General features: G+C 62.1%; 1 protein-coding gene and 1 long non-coding RNA gene across 4 annotated transcripts; both read left to right on the plus strand.

Moving 5' to 3' along the window:
* Window positions 1–544: 544 nt before the first annotated feature.
* On the plus strand, window positions 545–27,583 carry Gpr35 (G protein-coupled receptor 35). Of its 3 annotated transcripts, none has more exons than XM_048808892.1 (2): window positions 545–12,737; window positions 21,398–27,583. In XM_048808892.1, the coding sequence occupies exon 2, from the start codon at window positions 21,408–21,410 to the stop codon at window positions 22,323–22,325; it is 918 nt and encodes a 305-aa protein (XP_048664849.1). In that variant the 5' UTR covers window positions 545–12,737; window positions 21,398–21,407; the 3' UTR covers window positions 22,326–27,583. The 3 variants fall into 3 exon arrangements, with proteins under 3 accessions (XP_048664849.1, XP_015337156.1, XP_048664848.1); XM_015481670.2 differs by lacking the exon at window positions 545–12,737 and adding an exon at window positions 13,168–13,240; XM_048808891.1 differs by lacking the exon at window positions 545–12,737 and adding an exon at window positions 15,236–15,693.
* Window positions 9,723–27,583, plus strand: LOC125618324. The gene is made up of 3 exons (XR_007349604.1): window positions 9,723–9,733; window positions 16,341–16,344; window positions 25,798–27,583. It is a non-coding gene; the product is annotated as an uncharacterized LOC125618324 (long non-coding RNA).
* Window positions 27,584–27,755: the final 172 nt, after the last annotated feature.

Here is a 27,755-nt window from a genome sequence, read left to right on the forward strand (position 1 = left end):
TGGGGTGAGGGCCACGTGGGCTCTGGGGGTGGGCAAGGCTGACCTGGAGGTGGTGTCTGGGAGGAAAGGAGTGTGGTGGGGCAGGCGCGGGTGGGCCCAGGACAGGAGGCAGAGGGCTCCTTGGGAGGAGGCTCAGACGGGGTGGAGCCTTCTGAGGGAACAGAAGCTCCGGAGGAGAGGGGCAGGTGCAGGCGCTGCCCGAGGCTGACGGCCACCCAAGACCCTGGGGACAGACGTGGGCTCTTCCTGGGCGGAGCCGCGGCTGGATGTCTGTCCCCAGGGTCCTGCTGGCTGTCAGCCTCGGGCAGCGCCTGCACCTGGCCCTGACGTGGCTCTGCTGTCAGCCAGAACCCATCTTTGAGGAATCTGGGTTCCTCGCTGGGTCTCAGCCCCCACATGTCAGGGAGGGCTGGGGTATTGCTGTTCAGGTCTGAATGGGGTCAGCTGTCCCCAGTCATGTACTTCTACTCCCTGTGTCCCTCGGTGACTGGAGGGCCCTGAGAGTCTGGGCCAGCCCTGCTGTCGTAGCAGTTCTCAGTAGAGGCTGCCCAGGGATGGGCTGTGGCCCTGGTCCTGGCCGCCTCTGTCACCCCCACCCCAGCCTCTGCCACCCCATCCCGTCCTTGCCCTCCAGCAGCACGGGGAGGGTTCTGTGTCTTGGGGCACCGTCCCTGTCGGCAGGACCTGGCCCAGGGTCTGCGTCCCTTGGCGCTCCATCCCAGCTCCCCCTGCTGCAGCAGCGTGAACTGGCTCGGGCCTTTTCTCCTTCAAACCCAGCTCTCCCGAGTCCACTGGCTTCTATGCTGACCTTGAGGAGCTGGGCCACCTGGGGAGCAGTTCTCGGGGGCAGGAGTGAGGGACTGACCACCAGAGCATCCCTAAGGGTGCTCTGCTGGTACGGCTGGAGAGCAGGCCGTGCTGTGACGGCAGCCTGCGCCCTGAGCTGACCAGGAGCCAGGCCGGAGCCTGCGGGGCTCCCACCAGAGACAGGGAGGCCTTGGGCTCTTCAGCTCCCGAGGCAGCATTGCCCACCTAGGAACCTGATTCCAGCAGGTGTAAGGTGACGGGAAGGCCACCCATCAGAGGGGCCCAGCAGGGACAGGGGAGGTGGCTCGGCACTGTCACCTGCCTGCCTCAGTGTCCTCTCAGGGATGACCAGGACCTCAGGAGGCAGGTCCTGTCCTAGGTCTCAGCTCTGCTGCCCACTCTCTTAGCTGGTGTGCACAGGAGGGGGTTGGCTTCCTGCATCCCCCAGGCCAGACCTGCCCCTGTACAGCCAGCTGCACGGGTCCAGTGGGGTGGAGACCATCCATGGACAGTCCCCAGCTGGCTACCTGGGTGGCCACAGCAGAGCCAGTCCCCTCTGCCCAGGAGACTGCAGGGCCTGGTTCTGACCTGTCCTCCACGTTGTTTCTCCTGGTGGCTGCAGTCAGTACCTGAGAGGATCAGGTCCCCCTGGCTGAGAGTCCAGTTGTCCATGATGTCTCCAGGAACCCCTGTTCCAGCAGGGGCCATGCTGCGTCTTGGGATGTGATGGCCTCCCCCTGTGTCTTAGGAGCCTCAGGGGCCCTAACCTCCAGCCTCCCCTGAGACCCAGGTTCAGCTGCTGTCGTGGTGGGGTAGTTCCAGACTCCCACTCGTCCTTCCTGACTGCCTCCTGACCAGGAGACGAGGTGCTGGTCACTCCCACTAGCCCCGGTAGATGTCAGTGACAGGTGGAGAGCCTGGTGGGCTCATGCAGGCGAGTCCTGGCAGGACTGTGTCAGCTGCCTCTTGGGGCTGTGTGTGTCCACTTAGGCAGGACCAATGTGCCCTGTGGTTCTCAAAATGTCTGGATGTCCCCCTTCCCAGTTTGCAGGCATTGGGAGCACCATAGTCCTAGGTGGTCCTGCTCACAGCTGCTGTGGGGACAGTCCTTCCTCTTGGGACACGACTTCCATCCATGGATATTGGGTCTGGAAGCTGGCTGAGGTGCATGTGGGCCAGCACTGGGCTTTGCATGGCTGCCCTTACTGTCCTTGAGTGGCTTGGCCAAGTGGGACCTGAGTGGTGACTTGTGCTATTCCTGCGAACATCCCATGACTCCCCGCGGTGTCCCTGGCACCCTCAGCCCTGCCACTCTTAACATGACCTGGTGTTCAGAGTCTTCTTGTCCTTAGATGTCTGGACCCACCACTCTGGGGGAGCCAAACCCTGTAATGCCCACCTGCAGGACAGCCAGCTGGCATCACCAACATGGGTACAAGCCTGAGGGCTTCCTGCGCGTGGAAGTGACCCTGGATGGCTCCTATGGCACAGCTCAAGGTGCCAGCTGCCCACTTCCCTGCCCCTGCCCAGAGGCCTTGTCCCAGGCCTGCAGTGGCCTGACCCCGCTGGCCAAGGCAGCTCTCTCTCTCAGACCTGGGGGCTCCTCGGTCTGTGCATCTGAGCAGGGTTTGCTGAGCTGACCAGCACATCCCTCTCCCTGGGCACCTTCCGGTCAACCCCAGAGCAAATCTGCCAGTTGGGCCGGATAGGACTGCCACCAGGGCCAGGGCCAGTCTCCCTGCCACCAGTGGTGGGTCTTCATTGCCAGTGAGCAGTGGGTGACCCAGCTCCAAAGCCCATTATCACTCTTCTTGGACCCTGGGACAGTTTGGGGACAGGTGTCTGGCCAGGAAGGAGAGGAAGTGGGACAAGTGAGCAGAGCCCCCTGAGGCCCTGTCCAGCCTAGCCAGCCTGTTGGGAGGTTGGACTCTGGAATGTCCAAGGCCTGCCTGAGGCCTCCTTGGTGCTGAAACACTTGGACCCCACCTGACTTAGTGTCGCACATGGCCACAGAGGCCCGTCCCTGAAGGTCCCCACTGCCCTGCTCCCCGTCCAGCATGCTTTTACTAGCTGTTACTTTTCCTCTCAGCACAGTGTGTTGGACGATAATGCTGAGGCCGTCCACAGGGCACCCGGTGAGGGACAGCTTTCAGAAGGAACCTCTGGGGTCACCCTCTGGCTTCCAGTGAGGCCAGTAGGAGTTGGCACCAGGCTGCCCCCAGTGACATTTCTAAGTTGCCAACTGGGGTGGGCCCTTTGAAGCTGCTGCTGGTAGCCCTGATGACCTCATTGCCCAAGTCTCGGAGGCTGGAGGCCATCTAGATCCCGACACCCTCGCCCAGCCTGAGAGCTCTGCTGTGGGAAGGGTCCCCCTGGGGACCAGCCAGGGGACCAGGGGCTGTGCTTGAGCTGCAGCCCGGCAGCTCAAGGGTCTGTCCACCCAGGGCCCATCCCAGCGCTCTTCCAGAGAGCCTACAGGTGGAGCCAGCCAGCGCCCAGTGGCCACTGCAGGCTGTTGGTCGACCTGTCAGTAGAGGCGGTCAGAGCATTTCCCACCCAGCGAGTTCCCGCTCTTGTGGGGCAGGTGCCTCAGGTGTTTGCTCCAGTAGATAGCCTGTACACTGCAGAAACGTGCCTCCCGAAATTCCAGAGGGCCTGGGGAGGCTGCGTCCTGGTCCACACCTGGCTCTCTTCTGGTGGTGTCTTCCAGCACTGAGGATAAGGGAGTTCTCTGGGTCTCTGTGTGGACACTCATCTCCCCCTTGAGGGTGCTACCTGTGTGATCCAATCACCTTCCTAAGCCCATCTCCTACACCACCTCCTGGGGTGCAGCTTTCAAGGCAGGAACTGAGGGGACACAGGCACACAGACCCTGCAGCCTGAGAGCCCCACCTCCTACATGCCCCTTGACAAGCCCTCGGTGTCCCCAGGGGCCTGTGCCTACCCTTCCAGACAGGGCTTCCCTGAGAAAGCCAAAGCTGGGGACTCTTCCCCACCGCTGCCCTGGGCAACACACCCAGAACTCTCCAGAACACTGGACGGCAGGGCAGCGGTATCAGGGCTGCCGCCACGTGGTGGGTACAACGGTCCCTGGTGGAGGGAAGGGAGGCAGGTCCCGACTGGCAGGCTGGGTGTGGGCGAGAACCTCCTCCCAGCCTTCCGGCAGACTTTGGTCCACACCACCGGCCGATTCCTTCCCTGTGCCACTTCCTGCTCTGGGGCTGGTGAGCATTCTTCCTTGTGAGCCATGTCCTGCCCTGTGCTGGCTCTGGCACCTTCTCTGTCCTCGCTCTCCCCTCCCTCCCCTAGCCCAGGGTAGCCTGGGGGGCTCAGAGCTTCCGAGGTGAGTACAGGGGTCCTGGTGCCCCAAGAGCAGGTGATGGTGGAACAGCCTGGCCTGAGCAGGGCTCCACGGGCAGGAGGCACCACGGGTGGGATCGCTGGTCAGAGCCCCGATGGGCAGCACCAGCCGGCCAGGGCTCAGCCATGCCCTGACCCTGTCTCCACTCGTGACCACGCCTTGCTGGTGTCCTGTGTGTGCTTCCCTTGGCTTTATTGTGGGGTTTCTCCCCGAATGTTTACTAGATTTAAGCCACATTTGCTGCCAATTGAAATGAACAGGAGAGTCCTTTTATTCCCAGGAAACCTTAAAGTCTTTAGGCTCTGACCTGGAGCCCTGGATGTAGCCCCTTCATCTGCAAAAGTTCTTTCCTGGTTTGGAGGAAAGGCCTTGGTGGGGAGGCCTGGCCTTGCCACTCGGCAGCCTCGGTTCTCTGCAGGGTCTGCAGGGCTCAGCCACAGCCTGTGGGCCATCTGGTTGATGCCAGGACCCCCTGGTCATTCCTCTGATCCCTGGCAAGTGCAGGCAGTGTCCACCTAGATAGCACCACCACATCTGGGCTGGGACTGCAAGGTGTCCTATCGCAGGGTCCAGGACACACGTGCAGTGTCCCCTAGTCAGACCAGGGCTCAGGTTGGGTCCCCTGCAGCTGCCTGGACGTGCTATCCCTTTGCAGGAGGCCAGGACCTGCTGCCAGGGAAGGAGCAGCCCAGCTCCGGCTTAAGCTGGGCGGGGGCCTGTGTGTTAGGGCACTTTCTTGGGCTCTACGGGTCCTGGCGCCTGGGTGGTGGGGTCGCTCCTCATGTGCCAGGAGTGCTCGTCCATCATGAGTGTCGAATTTTGTCCAGTATTTTCCTGCATCTATTGAGAGGATTATATGAATTTTCTTTCTTTTTTCTATAATTGTAGTAAATTACACTGATGTTCTAGTGTTAAGATGAATCTTGCATTTCTGGGATACTTGATGATGTAGTGTTGATCTTATGTATTGATATGATCTGCTAATGTTTGACACACACATCTGTGTTCCTGTGTGATGCTGGTCTGCTTTTCTTGTGGTCTGTGCCGTTTTGGTGTAAGGGCAGAGTTTGCCGCAGAGGGGAGCTGGACGATCTTCTTCTTCCTAAGAGGGGTCAAGATTGAGGTTGTCTTATCCTTGCATGTTCAGTGGAACTCTCCCGGGGAACTGGCAAGGCATTTTCTTCTTAGAAAGGTGTAAATTTAACAGCTGTAACAGACATAAGTCATTCCAGTTTTGTGATCCTGTATCAATCTTGGCGAACTGAGATTTTTAAGAAATGTGTCCATGTTGTCTAAGTTGCCAAGTGTGTTTGCATAAAGTTATGAAAACATTCCTTTGTCATTCTTCCCAGGTCTGCAGGCTGTGGGGTCTTAGCATTCATTCCTCATGTTAGTAATCCGTGCGTTTTCCTTGACTGGTCTAGCCGGAAGGTCATCAGTTGTATTGATCTTTTTAAGGAACCAATGTATATTTTATTAATTTTCTATATTATTTTTCTAAATTATGTCTTTCCTCCATTTACTTGGGTTTAGTCTGTTGTTGGAATTGTTGGCGTTCTAGCTTCCTGAAGTGGGATCTTGATGACTAAGGCTCTTTCTTCTTTACTGCAGCAAGCCCTAGAGCTGGGGCCCTCCTCAGCCACAGGTTAGTTTTCTTCTTACAAGTTCTGTTTTATCATCATTTGGTTCAAAGTATTCTTTTTTAAATTTGCAAGCTCATTTACTTTTTTTAGTTCACAGTATTTTCTAATGTCCCTTTGATTACTTATCTGATCTTTGAGTTATTTATAGGTGAGTTGTCTAACTTGCAGATAGATACTCAGGCCTTCTCTGCCCTAGGCCTTTAGTTACTGGTTTCTTCCTAAGGGCTGTGGTACTGGAGAGCTCACCCGGTGATGCTCTAGTGGTGTGGAACTTGTCTTGGGGCCCAGCCCGTCGCCTGCTCTGGAGAAGCTTCATGTGCACTTGGAAAGAATACGTGTTCTGCTGTGGCTAGGCGTCTGTCCTGCATCCATCCATGGACACATCGCCGTCATCCACATTCAGCACGTGCTGAGTCGCCCTGGGAGGAGGGTGTCGAGGAGCCCTGACATGATCGAGCCTCATTCTTCCTAGGCCTATAAGTCTACTTCACTTACACACCTGTATAAGTAGACACATTTGCTTTTAGAATGGTTTGACATTATTAATGAAGAGACCTTTTATCATGTAAAACACTCCTGTCTCTGGGAGTGCCCCTGTGCTGGCGTCTGCTTGGTGCTGCTGTCCCGGCTCCCTGTGGTCAGGGCTGCGACTCACGACCTGCTTCCTACACGGCTTCTCTTTTGCTTTTAACTTTTCTTTGTACCTAAGGTGTGTATGAGGTGACAGCACATTGTCACATCTGCTTTTTAATCCAGCTTGATGACCGTTGATCATCTTTGCCTTTGAATTGGATCGCTGTACGAGCTGTGTTTGATTGATTATTGAATGATCGGGTTTGGATCTGCCATCTTGCTGTTTGTTTTCTGTTCGTCTTATTTGTTCTTTGTACCCATTTCCCTCCCCTTTCCTGCCTTTCTCTACATCTGATGGTCTGTGCTGCGTGTTTACCATACCTCTTTGCCTTGCCTCTTCAGAGGTTGCTGTAGGGTTTACAGTGTGTTCCTTCATCTTAGTGTCTAACTGGGAGCAGGAAGCGGGGTGGGAGGACGCGTCGGGACTGGCACAGATATCTGCCTGGGCCACGCAGGGGTTGCTCTGAGTTGGAGGCTTTGAAGGAAGATTGACGCAGGCGACAGGCTGGGTGACGTGGTTGGTTTGGGACACGGTACATTTAAAGTGCTTCTGAGGCACCCACGAGAGGATGCCTGACAGGCAGCCCTACGCAGGTCCAGAGCTCAGACCAGAGGTCTGTGGAGCTGACCATTGGGGTCAGTCTGGGGCTGACTGGGGAATGGGCAGGGAGATCTGCTCATGACGAGTGTGTGATGGGACGGGGAAGAGTCTGGCACCTACTTGTGACAAGTCCCAACATTCAGGGACCCATGGGAGGATCCTAGGAGTGTGCACAGAGAGGCCAGGGAAGGAGCCGACCGAGGGCGTGTGGAAGGAAGCGGCTCAGCAGCTGCTCTGAAGTGGGGCGTGAGGCCGGCTCAGGACAGGACAGAGTGCGAGGGAACCGAGGGCCCTCTCGGGTTCTAGGCCTTAACCCGGGGCAGGTAAAGGGGTATCATCCACAGCTCATCAACGTATCTTTAAACCACTCACAAGAATGGTAGGTGGGGTAGGCGGGGTTGGCCAGGTGTGCACTGGGGCTGTCATGTGAGTCCAGGGACCTCAGGAGACCTCTGTGGGTTGAGCGTGATGGGGTCAAATTTCAGTGGAGTGTGTGCTGACGGGGCGTGAGGAGGGTCAGGGGGCTGACTCTGCGTGGCACACAGCCAGACCCAGGGCTACCACAGTGAGCTGAGAGGAGAGGCGGTCCCTTGGCTGAGTCAGTGGCCATGGTGGGCTCCCATCCACCTGCAGGGCTCCCTGCCATGGCTCCTGTGCGTCCTGCCCTGGGAGCTGCCCACACGAGCTGCGGAGCACAGGGAAGGACGCTCTGTCCCCAGTGCTCCCTGGGGCACCTGCAGAACCATCCTGGTGTCTAGTCAGTGCAGGTCTGCACCACCACAGGGTCCGGCCCATTGGCCTTGTCCACGTGGCTTCCTGAAACTGTTCCCGTCCGGGTCTCCACCTCATAGGAGCGGGGAGCCTGGGCTGAGGTCTGTGGGGCTGGCCAGGGCTGCTAGTAGAAGCAGGCTTAGTGGCTGGCGGGTGCGGGCGGGTACTGGTGGGCCCCACGAGATGCAGCGGCTCGGAACATGCGTGGAGCAGGGTCTGAGAGTTCCCTGAGTTTGAGCAGACCTGATCCTGGGGCCTGTGAACACGTGTGCGTGTGTGTGCACGTGTGTGCTCACTCACACACACACAGATCCAGGGAAAGGGCCTTGTCAGACTGAGCAAGCTCCAGTTAGAGACAACCCTGTTTCTTGAACTCTGACCCCAGCCCCCACCCCGACTTTAACCTCCCAGGCCCTGCTGAGCTCCGGCCCTGCCCCTTCAATCCACCCCAGTTCCCATCAGTCCATGTCTTCCTGCACCGTCCACGGCTCTACAGCCCGTCAGTCTCGTGGTGCTTGCTGCTTCTGCCCCAGTCTAGGGACCTGAGCTGGTCATTCCAGTTCAGTGCTTGACAGACCTCCCTGGGGACTGAAGCCTGGTGCTGGCCCTCCTGGCCATGATTTCCTGACCTGTAGAGCATGGGGTTGGGGCTGGGGGTGCAGAAGCAGGAACCCTAATGAGCTGGTGGAGGCCACCGAGGTCTCTGCTGCCCAGGTCCCAGCCCATCTGGAACAGCTGCATGGCCCAGGTATTGATCAGCTCCTCAGCAGGCCAGGTCCCTGGGCTTGGCCCCAGTAGGAGCAGTCAGGGTGGTGGCTCTGCCCTCTTGGCTCCAGCTCACATGAGCCAGCAGTCCTACCTCTGCCAGCAGGGCCCTGCCCCGGGCTAGCTCAGCAAGTGTGTGCTTCTGTGTGTGCATGCATGTATGTTTGCACACGTTCACTGTCTAGTGTATCTGTGTGTATGCACGTGTGTGGATGTGTGTGTCTATGTGTAACCCACAGTGTGTGTGTGTCTGCATGTGCACATGCACATCTGTTTTTATGTGTATGTGCGTCGATATGCACACCTGTAAATTGTGCTTGTGTGCCATACACGTGTGTGCCTTTGTGCATGTGCATGTATGGGGAAGCCATATGACCCCCGCCATCCCAGACCAGTCAGGCCCGAGCAGCCACAGCTGGCCTGCACCTGCCCTCCTCTGGCAGCAAGGGGCCACCCTGTTTGCTGGAGTCTCCTGGCTCCCTTGGCCCCCGGTTCCCTTCTCCAGCTGCTTCCCCTACCTTTGAGCTCAGAGACCACTTGTCCCCAAGACCCTGGAGAAGCCCCATTCTGCACTGCTGCGGCCACGCACAAGTCCCACCCCGGCCCAGCCACTTGTGGATCTGCAGCAGAGGGTGTGGCCGTCTGTGTTATTTCATGTTTTATGGTGGAAATTTCCAGCGTGCACAGACACAGAGGCAGGCGGAGCCCACATGCCTGCCCCCTGTCGTTGGCAAGGATCAGAGCACTCCTTCCCCACTCTCTATCTGTGGCCCAGAACACTTTGAAACAAATGCCAGACATCATATTGTTCCATCTACAAAAACCCCAGGGTGAAGCCCAGATAAGGACTTTGACAAATGCAGGTCCCCAGACGATTCTCACACCCTCGCCAGAGCCGTCGGCAGGCCCGCGCTCTTGAGGTCCCCACTGTCTGGCTGGTTTCCTGAAAAGCAGCACGGCCACTGGCCACGGGCTGTGGGGGAAAGAGACGGGGCCTAAGTCCTGTCTGCATTTCACAAAGCAATTTCCTTGACTGAACTGGAACCAGACGAGTCTGCCCGGGGCAGGGCCCTACTTGCGATTTCAGCCCAAGCACTGGGTCTGCCGAGTGCTGGCCAGCCCCCTGGGCAGCTGCCTCCCCACTGCAGGCAGGTGACTGCCCGCCTCCTCATGGTGAGACCATCTGCTCTGGCCTGTGGTCATCTCAAGGAAAACCAGGACACTGCGGAGACGGCACCTCTCTCTTCTCACGTAGGCTGTGCCCGATGCCTGTCGATCTCCCTTCTCTCTCCTGTCAGATTCGGGTGTGACTTCGGTTTCTCTCTCCATTTTTGCTTTTAAACTGGGGATTGAACCAGAGACACTTAACCACTGAGCCACGTCCCCAATCCTTTTTAATATTTTATTTAGAGACAGGGTCTCATTGAGTTGCTGAGGCTGGCTTTGAACTCATGATCCTCCTGCCTCAGCCTCCCGAGCCACTGGGATTACCTGCTTCTTGGCAAGACCATGGCATAAGTGGCCACTGGATGACCATGACTGACAGCGTCTAAGAGGGCCTGCAATGATCCCTGCCCCTGTTTGTTTGTTTGTTTGTTTCTTTTTTGGTACCAGGGATTGAACTCAGGGGCGTTCAACCACTGAGCCACATCCCCAGCCCCCTGCCCACTTTGAGGGGATGGACTTACCAGACCACTTATAAATAGAATACATGGTGAGAAAAGACAGGCCACTTGGTACTTCTGAGGTTGAATTGGGGAGAGTGGCATCTGTCACTCACTGAGGGAGTGAGTGACCACAGAGCTGACCTCTGAGGGACCAAGTGGCAGGGAGCTAAGAGCAGCCTCTGGACAAGAGCCAGGGAGACTTGAGGTCCTCTGTCCAGCTGGCCATCAGGGGCAGAGCCGGGGTGATCTGGAAGCAGGTCCTCCTAGCTGAGCCTTGGCCAACAGCTGGGGCAGAGGTGGGAGCCCAGGCCCCTGGCCCACAGAGACTGGGAGCTGACCCCTGCTTGTTTCGGGGTGATCTTTGTGAGCAACAGTAACAGACAATGCACAGCTGATGCAGCCGATGACCGTTCCACGCGGTGGACAGGACAGCACACCCTCATTCTCTCTTCCTTCTCCCACTGACCGCTGAAGCTCATGGGAAAGAGGTTCAGACTGTGTGGTCACACCAGGGGATAGTTTATACAGGAAAGCTGGATGAGGTCCGGGTCCTTTCCTTTATTTACAAGCTTCTGACCATGAGCAGCTTCCCTAGCGAGCGTCTTCCACGGATCCGTGAATCCAGACATCTTTGCTTTCCAGTGCATTAAGTATCCCTGCCAATATCCATGTCGCCCCCTTTCCAGTGACAGTTACTCGAGTGGACGCTGAGTCCCTGTGGTGTGGCCTCACGGTCTGGATGGCCATTCTGTTCCTCAGAGGAAGAGGCGTTCCAGGCCCCTTTCCACTCCCCCTGCCCCACCTCACAGCTCCTCCTCTCTGAGGAGCCCTCTCCCTCTCCAGGACAGCCAGCAGGTAGACGTGGCCTGGACACCAGGGCAGCCTCTTGACTGTGTGAGTCACTGTGCCTTATGTTGCATCTGGACCACCCCAGATCCAAGGCTTGGTCCAGGCGCAGCCGTGTGAGAGGCAGTTCCTGGGAAGCGCCTGACCTCAAGGTCCTGACCTGCCCACTGATGGAGTCACAGTTGGATGGCATGGTTGGGAGGTGGACACTGTGGGGTGGAACCTGGTTACAGGAAGTGGGTTATTGGGGGCATGACCTTGCGGCTGCATCCTGTCCCCGTGCCTTCCTCCACCCACTGCTTCCTGGCTGCCATGATCGGAGCAGAGCCCCCCGCCCTCCCCTCCACGACCTACGCTCCCCTCAGACCCAAAGCCTCGAGGGAGTGGGCAGCCATGGCCAGGACCTCTGAAACAGGAGACAAGCAAGCGCTCTCCTCCCGTAAGGAGTTTTCCCAGGAATTCTGTCACAGCAATGCAGGACGGACCATCACATGGTGGGTCTCGTTAGTGGACAGAACCGAGTCACTCTCTGAAGATAAGACGCTTTGTGAGCACAAACCAACACTTTCCACTCAAACCCAGAACCACGGTTCCTTCTTGACCGGACCAGCAGCACCTCTGTGCCACCTCAGCCCATAGGCCACGCCCACAGCAGTGCCAAGTGCCCTGCCCACCCACACAGCCCGGAATCCGCTCTGCTGTCCACAGCAGGCTCACTGAGAAGGGCTTCAGGGTGGCCAGCGTATTTTCAGGGACATTGGGTTTCGTCGCTATAGGGACAAAACAGTGCCTTAGACTTCCCTGGAAAACCATCGTTGAAAGCTGGACAGTGATCGTGTGGTCTGCAGGGGGCCGGGCCGCGCGTGGCCAGAGGACTGGTCTGCGGGAGGCCGGGGCTACCTCGCCACCCCACGTGCAGGTCCTTGGCTTCCATATGCTTTGGATGCTAACAGTTCCTCTTCAGACTTAGTTGGATTTGGTGATCGCACAAATATTTACACGATTGCGAAGCCAGACCCACAAACCCAGGCCCGGGCTCCACGCCTCCATCCCTCCCGGCCGCCCACTTGCCGTCTCCGACCTGGGACGCCGTCTGCCTCACCCACAGCCGCTGGCTCTCCCACAGCCGCAGTCTCCATGCATGTGCCTGGCTGGGTGCCCTGGGCATGGCCCGGGAAGCCTGTGGCAGGTGGACGCCCTCCCCACCCCGGGCACTGGGGTGCAAGCCCCATCCCCCCACTGTCTGCTAGACTCAGGGCGTAGGGCAGGGGCTTGGAGGGCCTCAGATGTCCTTGAGCAGTGCCAGAGGAGGCTTCTCTCTGAGGGCCCATCCCAGGGACAGAGGCCAGGACCCTGGTGACAGGGACCCTGTGACCGCGAGAGCCTGTCTTCCCACCCCGCCCCTCCACACCCTCTCCTGTGAACCGTCGGTTCCCACGACTGTCAATCAACCCCATCTTGCCCAGCCTCAGAGGCTGTGTCCGGGCTGGTGGCTCCGGGCAGGGAGGGACGGCCAGAACCCTGCACCGTTTCCAAGGGTTGAGGACCACCTGCCTGAGAGTCCTGGCACGGGACAGACGCGCCACCCCAGGCCACCCCAGGCAGCCGGCCTGGAGCCAGCGAGGGCAGAGGCCACTGTCCTGGTAAGGAGCAGCCAGTCCCTCACGGATTCGCTGGGGCTTCTGCTGCCCAGACTTCAGCTGCTGGGTGGTCACGGTTTGTCTGAAGCAGGGCAAAGTGGCGGCCACTCTCTCCCCGCCAGACAGAGCTGGCCTTCGAGCTTCTGCCCAGCAGGCCGCGGGGCCCTTCAGGCTCTGGAGCAGGGGAATGGCCCTGGAGAGGGGCTCCCGGGGTGGGTGTTCTCTCCTGGGAAAGGACCTTGTGGCCAGGGTGGGTGGCTGGCAGTTGCAGGGCCGTGGGAGGCGTCCTTCCCAGGATGGGGCTGGCTGGGGGCCAGCGGCCAGGCTTCCAGTCAGAGAAAGCCTCAGCCTCGAAAGGGGAAGGAGGCTGGGGGTGGTGAGCAGCCGGAGGCAGGGAGCGGGAGGGGGCAGGAGCCTGCGTCACTGGAGGGAGAGCTCCGTCAGGCAGCAGCCAGGCGAGGCACGCCTGGGAGGCCACAGGAGCCGGCCACAGGAGCTGTCCAGGGGTGAGTGAGCTCTGGTGAGGGCCAGAGTCAGGGGTCAGGCCTGCCCGCACCTGCCCTCAGTGGGGTCTTCCTGCTACAAGCTGCGGTCTCCGAGGGCGGGGACAGCACACCTCTGGTGAATAGAACTCTGTGCAGTGCCAGAGGCCTGGGCACCAAGGGCCAGAGGACGAGGCCCCAGAGGGTGGAGGCTGTCTGTGTCTTGGGACAGAGGCCTGGCCTTCACTGCAGGAGGCTGAGTCCACAGGGCTCCTGGGAAAGGGGGCACCAGGGGGGGGAAGGCCATTGTGTACCCACAACCCCAGGCCCCTGGCTCCCTCAGGACCCCTCAGCTCCCCCTCAGATCCCCTCTCAGGACCCCCTAAAGACCCCCTCAGCTCACCCTCAGCTCACCCTCAGCTCCCCTCAGCTCCCCTCAGGGTCCCCTCAGCTCCCCTCATGACACCCGCAGTGTCCCCTCAGGATGTCCTTAGCTGCCCCTCTGGGCCCCCTCTGTGTGTCCTCGAACTCCCAGGATCCTTTCAGGATCTTCTCAGGACCCCCTCAAGACCCTGCAGTCCCCACAGTGTCTCTTGCTACCAGTGGTGGCCTGTCCTCCTGCCACGGCTCTCTGGTGGTGGAAGCCTGCCAGGGGAGGCTCATGGCTGGCCGGGCCTGGGCGCCTGCAGTCAGCTCAGGTGCCCGCAAGACGGCGGGCTGCGGGGCGCACCTGGTCCCACGGCTGGGGCTGGGGCAGAGGGAGCCAGAGCTGCCCAGGGCAGAGCACGTCCCCCCGCCTGGGCCCAGGAGCCCTTCAGAGGACCACGGGGCTCTGCTGGAACAGGGTGGCCCGGGTGGCCCGGGTGGCACGGTGCTCGGGTCAAGGCGGAGGCTGAGCCAGACCTGCAGGCTCAGTGGTTTCTGGGAGTGCCAAGGTGGGAGGGAGGGAGTGGGCCAGGGGTGGGCAGGTGCCTCATGTCCTTCCTTTGCCATTTGCTCTGGCCTGCTGGCATGGCCATCTGGGGCCAGTGCAAATGGAAAACCAGTGCGTGGTGTTGCGACCACACCAGGGTGGGCAGTGGGAGCGGGCAGCCGGCCTGTGGCAGCTGAACTTGCCATCACACAGAGAGAGCATGGCGCCGTCGGCCAAGGGTCTCAGGCCACAGCATGACCTCTGTCCAGGGGCAGATGATAGAGAAATGGCCACTGGCCACTCAGTCCCCTTCTCCCTACCTCCACGCAGAGGAGGCCTTGGCCTTCCTGGCCACGGCCACCCAAACATCTCCTGCAGCAAGTCCCCTCTGCCAGGGCCTGAGAGGGTGGAGCACCTGGGGCCTACAGAGTGCATGAAGGTGGCCCTCATGCAATGGATCCCAGGTCACATGGGAAGCCCTGGGTGTGGCCACCAAGGGACTTGGCACACGGCAAGTCTCAGGGTGAGGTAGCTTCTGCTCCTGCAGTGGCCCGCTGCTGCCTCTCCTGCCTGTCCCCCACTGGGGCCACCTGTCTGCTGTGCATCTGAGGCTTTGTCCTCCAGACCCTCCACACACTCATCCCCTCTTTGCAGAATTTCATTGAATTATGGAGAATTTCAAATCCACCCCAAAGAAGAGAGCAGGGGAGAGGCCACTGGGTGGCCACAGGGCCCTGCTCAGCCCAGCACGTGCAGGAGGTGCCATCTTTCTGGGCCTCAGGGGGCCTTCCCCAGGTGGCTCCTTGGCATTCAGGCGAGGCCCACCAGGCAGGTCAGAGGCTGGAGGACAGAGTGGTCTGGTTGACAACCAGCCAGGAGAGGGACTCAGCCTGGGGAACACCCAGCAGGCCCAGCTGGCCCCAAGGGACGATGTGGGGGATGGACAGCAGAGCGGATTCCGGGCTGTGTGGGTGGGCAGGGCACTTGGCACTGCTGTGGGCGTGGCCTATGGGCTGAGGTGGCACAGAGGTGCTGCTGGTCCGGTCAAGAAGGAACCGTGGTTNAGGGAGGGAGGGGGCCAGGGGTGGGCAGGGGCCTCTTTGCCCTCCTGTAGGAGAGAAGGGGTAGGGTCTGAGTGCTGGGGCACCCTGACCAGCAGAAGCGGGAGTTGGGGTGCTGAGGTGGGTGCAGGAGCCTCCCCCGTGCCCCTGGCTCTCCTGTGAGGGGCCGTGTCCTGCAGGAGCCAAGGGAGGAGTGGAGGGGAGGAGAGAAGCTGGGCCAGAGGGTGTGGACAGGGCGCCCAGCCCCGACCCCCGGGCTGCTGTCCCACCCCGCAGCACAGTGACATCATGGGCAGGGAGAGGGCCCCAGGGCTGGGGTGTTTCCCAGACCGAGTTCTGCGAAGAGGGGAACAGAAAGCGCTGACACAGACCTGGAGCCGGCCCACAGCCCCTCTCCCTCCGGCTCTCCTGGAGGCCACGGTGCTGAGCCCAGTCTCCCGGGCAGGGCCACTCCAAGATGGTTCAGGGCAGCACTAAGGGCTCCCAAGCCGACAGCCGTCGAGGTAAAATAACGCTGATCCTGCTGGATCCTGACCGGCTCCAAAACCACGGGACAAGATGGAAAAGGGGGAGGAATTCAGTGGCCGTTTGGCCCAAACTATGAAGGCAACGGATCTGGATGGAAAGCCGGACGGGTCAGCTCCAGGGTGCAGGCTTAGGTGGCCCCGGGGCTTTGGGAAGGCAGTTCCTGTTTTCACTCACCTCGAGCCGTGCTCTAGGGGCAGCCGTGGGAGGAGACAGGTTGAGCAGGGAAGGAAGAGAGAGCCTGAGCCTGGGGCTTCCAGTTCCACAGGGGCCCTTACAAAACCAGGGAGGACCACACAGCGCCAGCGCTTCAGAGAGGCAGGGACAGTGCTACCACCACCCCTTTGCACCACCCTGGCTGGGGCTCTGGAGGTGGTCACAGGTGCCCACCCTCAGGGCAGGCCCAGGCCGACTACAGTCCTCTGCTGGGTCCTCACTCTTTGCAGATCTGGCTCCCAGTGCCCTGTTTCCTAGAGGGACCCAGGTGTCCAGGGGCTGAGGCAGCTCAGGAGGGCACCATCCTGCAGCTTCCTACGGGGCACTCTCAGTTTCCAGGGCGGGGGTCTGGATGGCATCTGACTGCCCGGCACCCTGGTGCTCAGAGAGCGGACCAGGGCAGGGGCAGGGAGGTGTTCTTTTGACACAGCCACACAGGTGCAAATGGGGGGCCAGGCTCAGAGTGAGGGTGCTGCCTGGGAGTGGGGGCTGCAGAGCCGTGGAGCTGGGCAGTGCCCCTGGACTCGCATGGAGTCCTCCACAGAGGCCTGGTGTGACTGGCCTGAGGCTGCCCAGCAGGGGAGATCATGGGCCTGTCCTGACCTGGAACAGGAAACTTCCCAGCAGTAGTCAGCCCTTTGGGACCCCCAGGAATCAGGGGCTTTTGAGTGAAGGGCCCAGGCAACTCCACCCTCCACAGGTGGCCCAGGCAGCAGCGCTAGGTGGCCGGCACAGGAAAGGGCCCACTGGAAGCCCCGACTGCTCTGCAGGGACTGGCCTGGGTAGAAGTGCAGACAGGTGGGGGCCTGGGAGGCAGGAAGGGGGCAGGCGGGGATGGTGGCCAGGAACCCCAGCCTGTGTCTGTCTCCAAATGTTCAGGGTCTTCCCAGGGCCACCTGCTCTCCAGGGCCCTGCTGGGGAGGAGTGCAGGGTGGGCTTCACCCAGCAGAGGGCTGTCCTGGGAAGGGGAGGGCAGTGCCCAGCAGACACGCAGCAACATGGCTTCTTGACCTGCAGAGGTGGAGAATCCCCTGTCCTGTGGTTCCAGGCTAGGTGGCACGGTGGGGACTGGACCCTGCTGGCAGCACCTTCTGCTGACCCAGAGGGCACATCCTGTGCCAGAGTTTGGGATGGGCAAAGTCAGGGTGGGACAAACCAAGCAAGATTCAGGCAAGAGCAGGGACCCCCCCACCCCCCCCCCCCCCCCCCCCCCCCCCCCCCCCCCCCCCCCCCCCCCCCCCCCCCCCCCCCCCCCCCCCCCCCCCCCCCCCCCCCCCCCCCCCCCCCCCCCCCCCCCCCCCCCCCCCCCCCCCCCCCCCCCCCCCCCCCCCCCCCCCCCCCCCCCCCCCCCCCCCCCCCCCCCCCCCCCCCCNGGTGACTTGCTGCAGGAGATGTTTGGGTGGCCGTGGCCAGGAAGGCCAAGGTAGGCTCCCCATGCACAAAGGGGACCAGGAAGGGGCCCCAGTGACTACTGGGGACCTGGGTCTGTAGGGACAGTGGAGAAGAGGTCCACGTCCAGGCCAGTGACTTCCTTGGGTGCCTCTGGGCGAGGAGCCTGCTGGACCAGGAGGCTGGAGCACTGCTCTGGACCTGCAGGCCCTTCTCTGGCTTCTGCTGGTGGCTGTAGAGTGGGGGCGGCAGCAGGGTGTGGGGACAAGTTGTCCAAGCCCCTTGCTGGTCTTGGAGGAGCTGTGGTCAGAGGCCTGGGGCCAAGTGGGGCCAAGGTCCCTGCTCCGAGGTGCGTGGGGCTGGGGAGGTGGTCTGCAGGGAGGGTGGCTCCCCCTGCCCAGCTCCACGTGCAGAGAGCTGCAGGAGAGAAGGCCCACCAGGGCCTGCAGGGCCAGGGGGTCGGCACAGGCCTCCCAGGGTGTGGGCTGGGCAGCAGTAGCCGACCTGGGTCTCCTTGTGGGACTGGGCCCGCCTATCCCATCTCCACCCGAGCCTAGGTAGGGCTGCCCCCTCATGCTGTGAGCCTGGACCGGCGTCCCCCACTGCCCCTGCCAGGAAACAGGACGTGGGGAGCCCTCCTCTGGCCTCAGGCACTGAGGTGGCACAGGCAGAAGTGACATGAGCTGGGGACGAGGGAGCCTCCGAGGGTGGGGGCTGCCGCTGGTTCTGCTCTTTCAGAGTTGTTTCCAGAACAGTCTCGGGCATGGGTGGCCAAAGTCCCACTTTCCTCCCATACAGTTGTCCTCTGCCCACCATGCTGCCACCACCTCGGGCTGGGGCTGGCAGAGACAGTGAGAGCCCCTGCCACTCCTGCTCTGTGCTCTGCAGTGTCCAGGACACCCAGCCCAGGACTGGCCACGGCAGCCCAGTCCCCCACTCTGCTTCTGCAGTGCGGGATCAGAGGGCTGAGCTGGGTGCCACCACTGGCGGCAGGCGGTACTGACACGGCTGGAGGCCTTCAGTGGGACAGGCTGTGTCAGGGTCTCAGCCTGGTGTGGCTGTGATGGGGCCTGGGGTCCTCAAGGAAGGGCTTTTGGAGGAGCTCGCTGGAGATGCTTGCATCTGGGCGGGTGGGCTGTCCTCTGATGGAGTGGGGTGCCCATGTGGCGAGCAAGTACAGAATGACTCAGGGGTCTCTGAGGGCCTTGGCCTCTACCTTATTTGAGACTCTGAGAACTGTGGTGAGGGTAGTAACTGGCATTTAAAGGTGGCACAGGGAAGCACCTGAGCCCTGAACCCTCCAGCTGAGCCGCAGGCTTTGGGAGGCTCCTTCTCTACCCTGAGCCATTTCTGTGTCGGGTCAGCTCTGCAGCACCTACAAGGCCTGAGGCCTCCATGGTGCCCTGCCCAGGCAACAGGGGCCTAGGAGGGGGCCGTGGTTCCCCCCAGAGAGGAGGAGGGCCGGGAGGGGGCTGTAGGTCCCCCCAGAGAGGAGGAGGGCCGGAAGGGGGCTGTAGGTCCCCCCAGAGAGGAGGAGGGCTGGGAGGGGGCTGTGGTTCCCCCCAGAGAGGAGGAGGGCAGGGAGGGGGCCGTGGTGTCCCTGCAGACAGGAGGAGGGCAGGGAGGGGGCCGTGGTGTCCCTGCAGACAGGAGGAGGACCGGTAGGGGACTGTGGGTCTTCCTCCAGACAGGAAGAGGGCAGGGAGGGGGCTGTGGGTCCCCCCAAGACAGAAGGAGGGTCAGGAGGGGGCTCTGGTTCCCCCCCCCAGACAGGGGGAGGGCTGGGAGGGGGTCATGGCATGGTAGGGCCTCCCTCTGCGACCACTACCTCCTCCCCTGATGGTCATGGCTGAATCAAGGGGGAGAGGGCCTGGTCCTGCCCACACCAGCCCCACCCTGGGCAGGAAGTCTCAGCGCCGCAGTCACCATTCCCAGCCTGTGGCAGCTTCTCCGAGAGCCTGCTGTGTGCAGGCAGACGGGAGGGCCCCGAGGGTGGAGACCTGCTCCCCTGAGCCGCTGGGCCCTGGACACAGCTCCGTGCTGGGCTAGGGCAGGCACGTGCTGGCTGCGGGCCCCCAGGACTTCACCCCCCGGACTGTTGGGAAGGCACCAAAGGTGTGCCGTCCTTTGGGTGGAAGCCAGAGTCCTGTGAGTGGGTGCTCCGCCCAGGCCTCCTGTGCCTGGGGACTTGGCAAAACTGGGGCTGTCCTCCCCAGTGATCCAGGCGTGCATCACTGCCAATGGGAAATTTAAAGACTGTGCTTAGATTTTTTTTAGAAAAGCTTCCCAACAAAATACTGGACTGCCTGAGGCTAACCTGAAAATGAAAGCCCGGGGTGGACATGAGGACATCAGAGAGGAGCCAGGCCGGGACCCACACCCTCACCCCTCCACAGGCAGGCTCTGCCACAGCCAGCTTCTACCTCTGCCAAGGCAGCAAGCTGGGCAGCAGCGTGGGCCTGGACCTGGCGTCCTCCCCACACAGGCCTGGGCCCACCTCATGGCTGCGATGTTATGGGACTCTGAATGGGTTCTCAGGACTCTGGGATTCTGGGGACAGTGAAGAGGACATCTGGGTGGCCTGTGTCTCGTAGAGAAAGGTGGCCAGGAAGGGGCGTCCCAGTGGTTGGGGCCAGGAGGTCCTGGGGAACCCGGGAGCTGGCCTGGTTCAGCGTCCCTCTGTGGGCCTCAGTATTGGGATGGCAGGAGGGAGGAGGGAAGAGAGCCCTGGGGGGCCCAGCAGCCACCTGGGGGCAGGGCGCAGACTTCACCTGCTGGCGGATGCGCCATCACACTTCAGTAGCCGTGGGATCCGCCGAGGGAGCAGGAGGAAGCTTCCTGGCTGTGCTGGGATCTGTGCCTGCTTCCCTAATGCACTGTGGGCTGGGAGGGTCCCTGGGGGCCCCAGGCAGCTCCAGGGAGCCAACCAGCCTGCAATCACGGGGTTGGCTGCTCCTCCCTCTCCTGCGTGGAGAGGGCTCCTCATTCCCCCTGTAGCAGACAGGCCAGCCTGGGTCTGGCTGTCCTCAGGGGACTGGGTGCCAGAGGCGGCCCCTGCCCCACCCAGGTCCTTCCTGGTACCCGGCGAGGAGGCAGAGGTGAGGTGTGTGGCCTGTGGGTTTGGGCTCTGGGTGATGGCCATTCCTTCTGGCTGACCACAGCAGTGCTGTGCACCAAGGTCAGCGCCTCTCACAGTGGGGCAGCTGAGACTAGCCAGCTGGGGAGGGTGAGGCCGAGGACCCGAGTCCGATCACTGTGCTGACTACCACTCCTGGGCATGAGACTTCTGCCAAGTCCATGTGGACTGAGCCTGGGGGCTGGGCTTGGCCCTCCTGGGCTGCCCTGTAGAGCATGGGCCAGGGAGCGAGGGACCACAGTGGACGGTGGAGTGGAGGGCTCCACCCCTGAGCAGCAAGTTCGGGAGGGACAGGGCTGCCCTCAGAGTTCAAGGAGTGGACACCCTGACCCCAGATGTGGGTTGGGCTGGAGCCTCAAGGGGATCCAGGAAGGACCTCTGGACCTCGAGCCTGGGGGTCAGTACTCATAGGGAGGTGGAGCATTCTGGGGGGCCATTGCTGGGGGCGGACAGGTCCAGGGAGGGGCAGGTGTGGTGCCAGGAGTGGCAGCAATGCTGCCTTGGCCCTGTTCTGGGGCCCTGACTTGGGACCTTAGGCCAGCAGGTGGGGCCACTGTGTCTCCTTGTGGGACCTTGGCACTGGTGGGCCTGGGCTTCCTGTCCAGCACCTGAAGTCCTAGAGGGCTTGGGTTCCGGAGGGTGGGGCCTAGGTGCTGGGCTGTGGACTCCAGCTCCCCCTGCCTCCCTGTGCCCAGCCCCAGGCTGGTCCCAGGAGGGAAGGGCTCTGGAGGTGGGAAGGGGAATCTGTCCGTCTCTGCCACCTTGGGCCTGTACAGCGGGCAGGGCTTAGTCCTTGAGGTGACTTTGGGTGTGTGGGCATGGGTCAGGACTCACCTTCACCTGAATCCCTGCCCAAGGGGCAGCAGGCCATGGGGTAGGGCAGGGCCTCACTCCCTGGGGTCCTTCCTTCTGCCCACGCTGACCTCCTGTCCCTCCTGCAGCCCCAGGACCATGAACAGCACTTGCAGCACCGTCTCCTGGCCCCCTGGGCTCAAGCACGTCTTTGTCACCTACTCGGGCGCGCTGATGGTGCTGGGCCTGCTGCTCAACGGCCTGGCGCTCTGGGTGTTCTGCCGCCGCATGCGGCAGTGGACGGAGACCCGCGTCTACATGACCAACCTGGCCGTGGCCGACCTCTGCCTGCTCTGCTCCCTGCCCTTCGTGCTCTTCTCCCTGCAGCACACATCCGACACCCCGCTGTGCCAGCTCTCGCAGGGAATCTACCTGGCCAACAGGTACATGAGCATCAGCCTGGTCACGGCCATCTCCGTGGACCGTTACGTGGCCGTGCGGCACCCGCTGCGTGCCCGAGGGCTGCGCTCCCCGCGGCAGGCTGCGGTGGTGTGTGCGGCGCTCTGGGTCCTGGTCCTAGGCTCCCTGGTGATCCGCTGGCGCCTGGGGCTGCAGGAGGGCGGCTTCTGCTTCCGGAACTACGCCCGGCACAACTTCAGCAGCACCACTTTCTCACTACTGGGCTTCTACCTGCCACTGGCTGTGCTGGTGTTCTGCTCCCTGCAGGTGGTGACTGCGCTGGCCCGGAGGCCAGCCTCCGAAGCCGGCCAGGTGGAGGCCACCCACAGGGCTGCCCGCATGATCTGGGCCAACCTGGTGGTGTTTGTAGTCTGCTTCCTGCCGCTGCACGTGGTGTTGACGGTGCAGGTGGCCATGGGCCTGTCCTCCTGTGCAGAGCGCAAGGCCTTCAGCCGGGCCCTCTTCATCACCAGCAGGCTCTCGGATGCTAACTGCTGCCTGGACGCCATCTGCTACTATTACATGGCCAAGGAGTTCCAGGAGGCCTCCGCGCTGCCCACGCCCGCCGGCACCAAGGCCCACAAGAGCCAGGACTCTCTGAGCCTCACCCTCACCTAGGGGGCACTCACTGTGGGCCAGGTCTCAGGGCTCTGGGAGGGGCAGCTTGCCAGGGCACCTGGGGCCAGCGTGGAGCCCCGAGACAGACCCTGGCCTCACCCTGGTCTGTGGGCCCTCCAGGAGGCCAGTGGAAGGGCTGGACCCAGGTTTGCCGAGCCTCGGTGGCTTCGCTGCTATCCTGGGAAGGGACAGGGACAGCAGCCAGAGGATGACTCCTGAGGGGGTCAACCCCAAGGACCCTGGGACAGGGACACACAGCTGTCACCCTAGAGCTGACTCCCTTGGGGCACCGGGTGGGGCCTTGACAGCCTGCCTTCTTCTGTGGACCCCCTGGGCGGGAACAAAGCTGTCCGCTGCGGCAGGCTGGCAGGGCCCTCTGCCACTTTCACCCAGTCCTCGCCCTGGGTGGGGCTGCAGTGGCCTGGGTGTCTCCCTCCTTCCCACTCTTCCTCCCAGGCCCCTGCCCCTCTGCCGAGCCTGGTCTTTCTGGCTTGGCGGCCCTGGGGGTCTTGGGACATGCTGAAGCCCTCCTGAGGCGCCAGGCCCTGGCTCCGCCCCCCACTCCCCTGCAAATGCCACCCAGCGCTTGCTGCCTGATGGACACCCACCCCTCCCTCCCACCGCCCCCTGCAGCCTCTGAGGGGACCTCAGGCAGCCTTGGCTCCAGGCCCGTGGGGTGCGGCCTGCAGCGAGGTCTTGAGGCCCTTTATGAAGGTGGGGCTCAGCCACTCCCACCAGAGCATCCACCAGCACCCGGAGCTGCTGCCCAGGCCCAGGGCACCCATCCCCAGGCGCCCGAGCTTGTTACCACCTGCCAGTCTGCCTCGGACACTCCCCGAGCCCCATGCCTGCACTGGGCATGGCTGGGTCACACTGTCCTGGGCAGTGTCAGGTGAGCAGGGCAGGGACAGTGCTGGGCAGCTGGCAAGGCCCTGTCCTGCACTGTCCCCCCTTCCCGTCTGCCGTTTCCTGCTGCAGGCAGCCCTGCCTGTGCCCAGAACAGCACCGCCAGCTTCCCTGGGATGGGGCCCACCACGTCCACTCCATGGCCTCACCCGGCCTTGGGCTGAGCTCCCCATACCCCTTGGTCCCTCCAGAATCCTTCCCAGCCCTCACAGAAACCCCACCCTCTGGACACGTATCCCCGCCCACCGGGTGGGCCGTTTCCCTGACCCTGACCCCCAGACTTACACTTCCAAGAGGCAGGAGGTCCACTGAGGTCTTGCCCTAGGCTGGCAGTCTGCAGCCTGGCCAGTGGGGCCGAGGGGTCTGCAGGCCCCCTGTTCTGCCTCTGGCCGGGCCTGGGGGTCCAGGGGTCCAGGGGGCCAGGCTGCAGGCTCAGCTCAGGGAACAAGGGTGGCAGGAGCTTCCAAGAGCCCAGTCCTGAGAGTCCTGCAGGGCCACCAGGCACAGGCCTGGGCTGACCCCCAGTCACCAGCTGTGCCCATGGGCTCTGACCACCAGAGCAGAGGGAAGGAGAGCACCCGAGAGGGAGAGTGCAGGCCTCTCTTGTGGCCAGGCTCCCTGCCTGGGTCCCGTCTTACTGGACACATGGCCCTCCTTGGCTTCCTTGCCCACGCAGGGAGATTGGGGGATGGGGGTCTCCAGCTGCTGCACCCCTCAACCCAGCCTTGGCTTGGGGATGTAGAGCCCAAGCTGCCCGTGTGGATGCCATCTCACCCTGGAGCAACCCCTCTGACCTTGGGCAGCAGGGTGACCCCCAGGGCCCTGACCACTGGGTGAGCCAGCTCCTGGCGTGGGCAGAAGGCAGTTAGCTGGCTGCCCTCGCCTCTTGCCCCCAAGGCCTGCCTGTGCCTGGTATCAGCCTGACCTTGGCCCAAGCCACTGGGAGATGATTCAACACACTCACCGAGCAGGCCCCCGGCCTCCACCCTATGTCCTGCTGTGCACAAGCAGGGGAAAGGAGAGGAGCCTACCGCCCAGCACTGCTGGCCAGGCTGAGGGAGTGCCCCTCAGGTCCGGGTCTGCTCCCCTTGGGTGGTGGCCAGGACGACTTCAGGGTCCATTGCCTGGACCCCTCCTGGGCCCACCTCAGATCTGGCTTCCTGGCACTAAGTGCTAAAGCCTGGGCTCCCAGGGTCTGGGGCGGCGTCTTGCTACGAGGGCAGAGTGTGCTCAGACCCCTGTCCTTCCAGCCGGCGTGGGAGCAGGCCTCCGGGTGACTCCCAGGCCCGAAGGGAGTCTCTCTCCAGGAGGCCCCCAAGTCACCTGCCAGCAGGCGAGGCCTCGTCTCTGTGGCCACAGGGCAGCAAGCCCAGGTCCCCGTCTTCATGACCTCAGTCCTGGTGTGGGACTCGTGCAGCCCGACCCAGGCTCAACCTTTCCCTGCCAGGGTGCCTGGCGGAGGCTCTGCCTCGCGGTTGGAGGGAGATTTCCAGAGGCTCCAGGTCCTGGGAGTCGCCTGCTGAGGATCGGCTCTGGGACCTGGAACTGAGAACACAGGGCCGGCCGTAGGGCTGACCGCACCCTGGGCACCCAGTGGCGATCCTTCCAATAGCCTGTCCCCTGGGGGGTGCCGCCAGCCATAGTCCTCCTGAGGGCACTTGTCCCCGGCCGTGTCTGCGGTACCACCTGCTAGACCCAGGGTGCCGCCGAGGAGGACGCGGGGCACACCATCTGCTGAGAGGACCAGAGGAGTGCGTGTGGAGGACAGGGTCTGAGCACGTGTGGGGCGGGGAGAGGACAGGCATCCTGCAGGGGCCGAAGGAGCCTGGGCCAGTGCCCGCAGTGGACGGCAAGGAGTGGTCCTGCCCATGGGCCAGGAGGGACCTCTGTGGGGGCACCCTGCTCGAGCTTGCCGTCTTGGTCATGGGCATTTTGTAAAACTGTTGATGGCTACTGGGACCCAAAGCCTAGGAGGAGGCCCTGAACTGAGACTGCCGTCTTTCCTTGGGTCTGGCCACCGACATTCCGCCTCACTCTCTGGCCTAAATGAGACTTTTCACCACCCCACCTGACCCCAGCACCGGCCCCGGGGGGCAGCACCAGCTCCTGCCTCGGCCCAGCCGCCTGCAGCCAGCTCCCACCAGGTCAGAGGGCACTGAGGTGGCGGCGCAGAGCCCCCAGGACCCCCTCTGGTGAGCGCGGTTTGTTGGCAGAGCCAGAGCGCCTCAGCAGAGCGTCTGGTCACTTAAGCCTAGGGCTGGGCCGGGCTGCAAGGAGAGGCATCGAGGGCCAAGAGCCAGACACCGACAGGCTGCCACGGGAGGTGTCTCCAGGAAGTGCTGTTCATCGGGCAAGGGCCCAGGCCTGGGGGGCTGTCGGCAGGGTTGCAGAGAGGGGAGGTGGGCTGCGCCGGTAGTGGGCCTCCAGGACCTCTGAGCTCTGTGTCCTGGGCCCACAGACACCAGTCGCCCCTGGCGAGGGGCTGGCCGGGGGCTGGTGAGCTCCTGGCGAGGGACAACAGGGCCCGTCCTTCAGGTCTGCATCTTGGTGGGTGAAGAGGTGGCAGGACTCGTGACCTCGAGGACGCTTGCCAAGGCAGGCGCCTGCAGGGGCCTAAAGCTCAGTGGCATGGTGGCTGACGAGGACATGGTGGCAGATGTCTCCAGGCCCTGAGAAGCCACTGGACCCGGCTCTGCCTGGCCAGGTGAGCTTCTGGCTGCAGACGGGTGCGACCTGGAGGTGAGGACGGAAGGGATCAGGTGGCTAGGGTGCTGGTGGAGGTGTGCAGAGGGGGTCCTGAGGGCCCCGGCGCCAGGGAGCCTGTGTTGCTTCCGCAGGGGGTCCTGGGGGCTGAGTCCTCCTTGTGTCCATGGCCCCTGGGGCCTCCACTCCCAGGCTCACAAGCATGCAGCTAGAGTGTCAGGCCCTGAGCAGCCCTTGGGGTGGCAATAGACATGATGCGGACTTTGCCAGGGCCCCTCAAACACGGACTGTACCACACTCACCCTCTTTACACTAGATGCCCGACCTGTCCCACCCCACGTGGGGCATCTGACAGAGTCCACTTCAGGTCTCCAGGGAAATGAGGCCAGAACCGGAGCTTCTAGCCAGCCAGGAGGGATGGTGCACACCTGTAATCCCCATGACTCAGAGGCTGAGATAGGGGGGTTGCAAGTTTGAGGCCAGCCTTGGCCACTTTGAGGCCCTAAGCAACTTAGCAAGACCCTGTCTCAAAAAATAAATAAATAAATAAATAAATAAATAAATAAATAAATAAATAAATAAAAATAAAAAGAGCTGAAGATGGAGCTCAGTGGTCCCTAAGTTCAATCCTCAGTAGAACAACAAAAAAGAACCGGAATTCAAAGTCTCAGGCAGGAGAAGCCTCCACTGTCCCAGCCTGGTTGGACTGAGATCAGCTCCCTGCCATTTTGGGGGACCCAGAAAGGTCAGCGGTGGCCATCAGACTCGGGCCTCCTGGGTGAAACGTGAGTGCAGGGCGGGGCCTCTGGCCACAGGCTCAGCCAGACCCAGGGTCACCTCTGCTCCAGGAAGAACCCGAGTCCCTCCCGGGGCCGGAACTTTCTGCAGGGCACTCAAGACACAGAGGCTGAGGAGTGGCGGGGCCACCCTCAGCCAAGAACACACGGCTCAGCCATCGATGGCTCCAGCAGGACAGTCTCAGTGCCCTCTGCACACAGAAGCTGCCCCGTTACGATGGAGAAGCAATGTGTCACCACGGAGGCCACCATCCTCCCAGGTCACTTGGCCTCCTTGGGAAGGAGCCTGTGCTCCCCCCAAGGGTGGCAGGTGACAAGTCCTGACTGTGCTTTGAGGGTCTAAGGACAGGTGGCCATCTACCGCTGAGGCCAGGTCTGACCGCAGTCCTACCTGCTGGCAGTGTAGAGGGGTGGACGGCGACCAGGTCACGTGGCAGGCTGGGTTTCCGGGAGCTCCTGTCCCTGGCCACTGCCCCTCGCTTCCTTGAAGGACGCAGAGCTCTAAACTCTCTGCCACAGTCAGCGAGGGTGGGGTGGACAGAGAAGGGTGGGGAGAGCTTGACCTCTGAGGTCGTTCCCGGGCTGGCCTTGGAGTACCCAGGGGCCTGTGCCACCTACAGAAACCCCATAAAACGTGCTCTGGGAGCCCCAACTCTGCCCGATATCGCTCAGGGTCGGAGGCAGAGGAGAAGGCTTCCAGGAGACGTGGGAGGCCAGGTGCCTCTCTGGGCTCCACAGGGTTGGGGCTGAGGGCCGGGAGGCAGAGTCCACACGGGCAGGTCTCCAGGGCTGCCAAGCCACCAGGCCACAAGAGCACCAAACCAAGACGTGCTCTGGCCAACTCCAGCGAGCAGTCCTGCGCCACAGAGGACCGCGAGCCCCCTGTCCACAGCTGCGGACAAGCCCCCAAACTCACCGAGTGCTGCTCCAGGCCTCACTAGCAGACCACGACTCAGAACGGCCCCAGGAGGCGGCAGGTGGCGTGGGGTTGGCTGTCCCCACCCCGTACAGCAGGCACGGAGGG

This window comes from Marmota marmota, unplaced genomic scaffold, assembly GCF_001458135.2.
Source record: "Marmota marmota marmota unplaced genomic scaffold, marMar, whole genome shotgun sequence".
NCBI classification, from domain to species: Eukaryota; Metazoa; Chordata; class Mammalia; order Rodentia; family Sciuridae; genus Marmota; species Marmota marmota.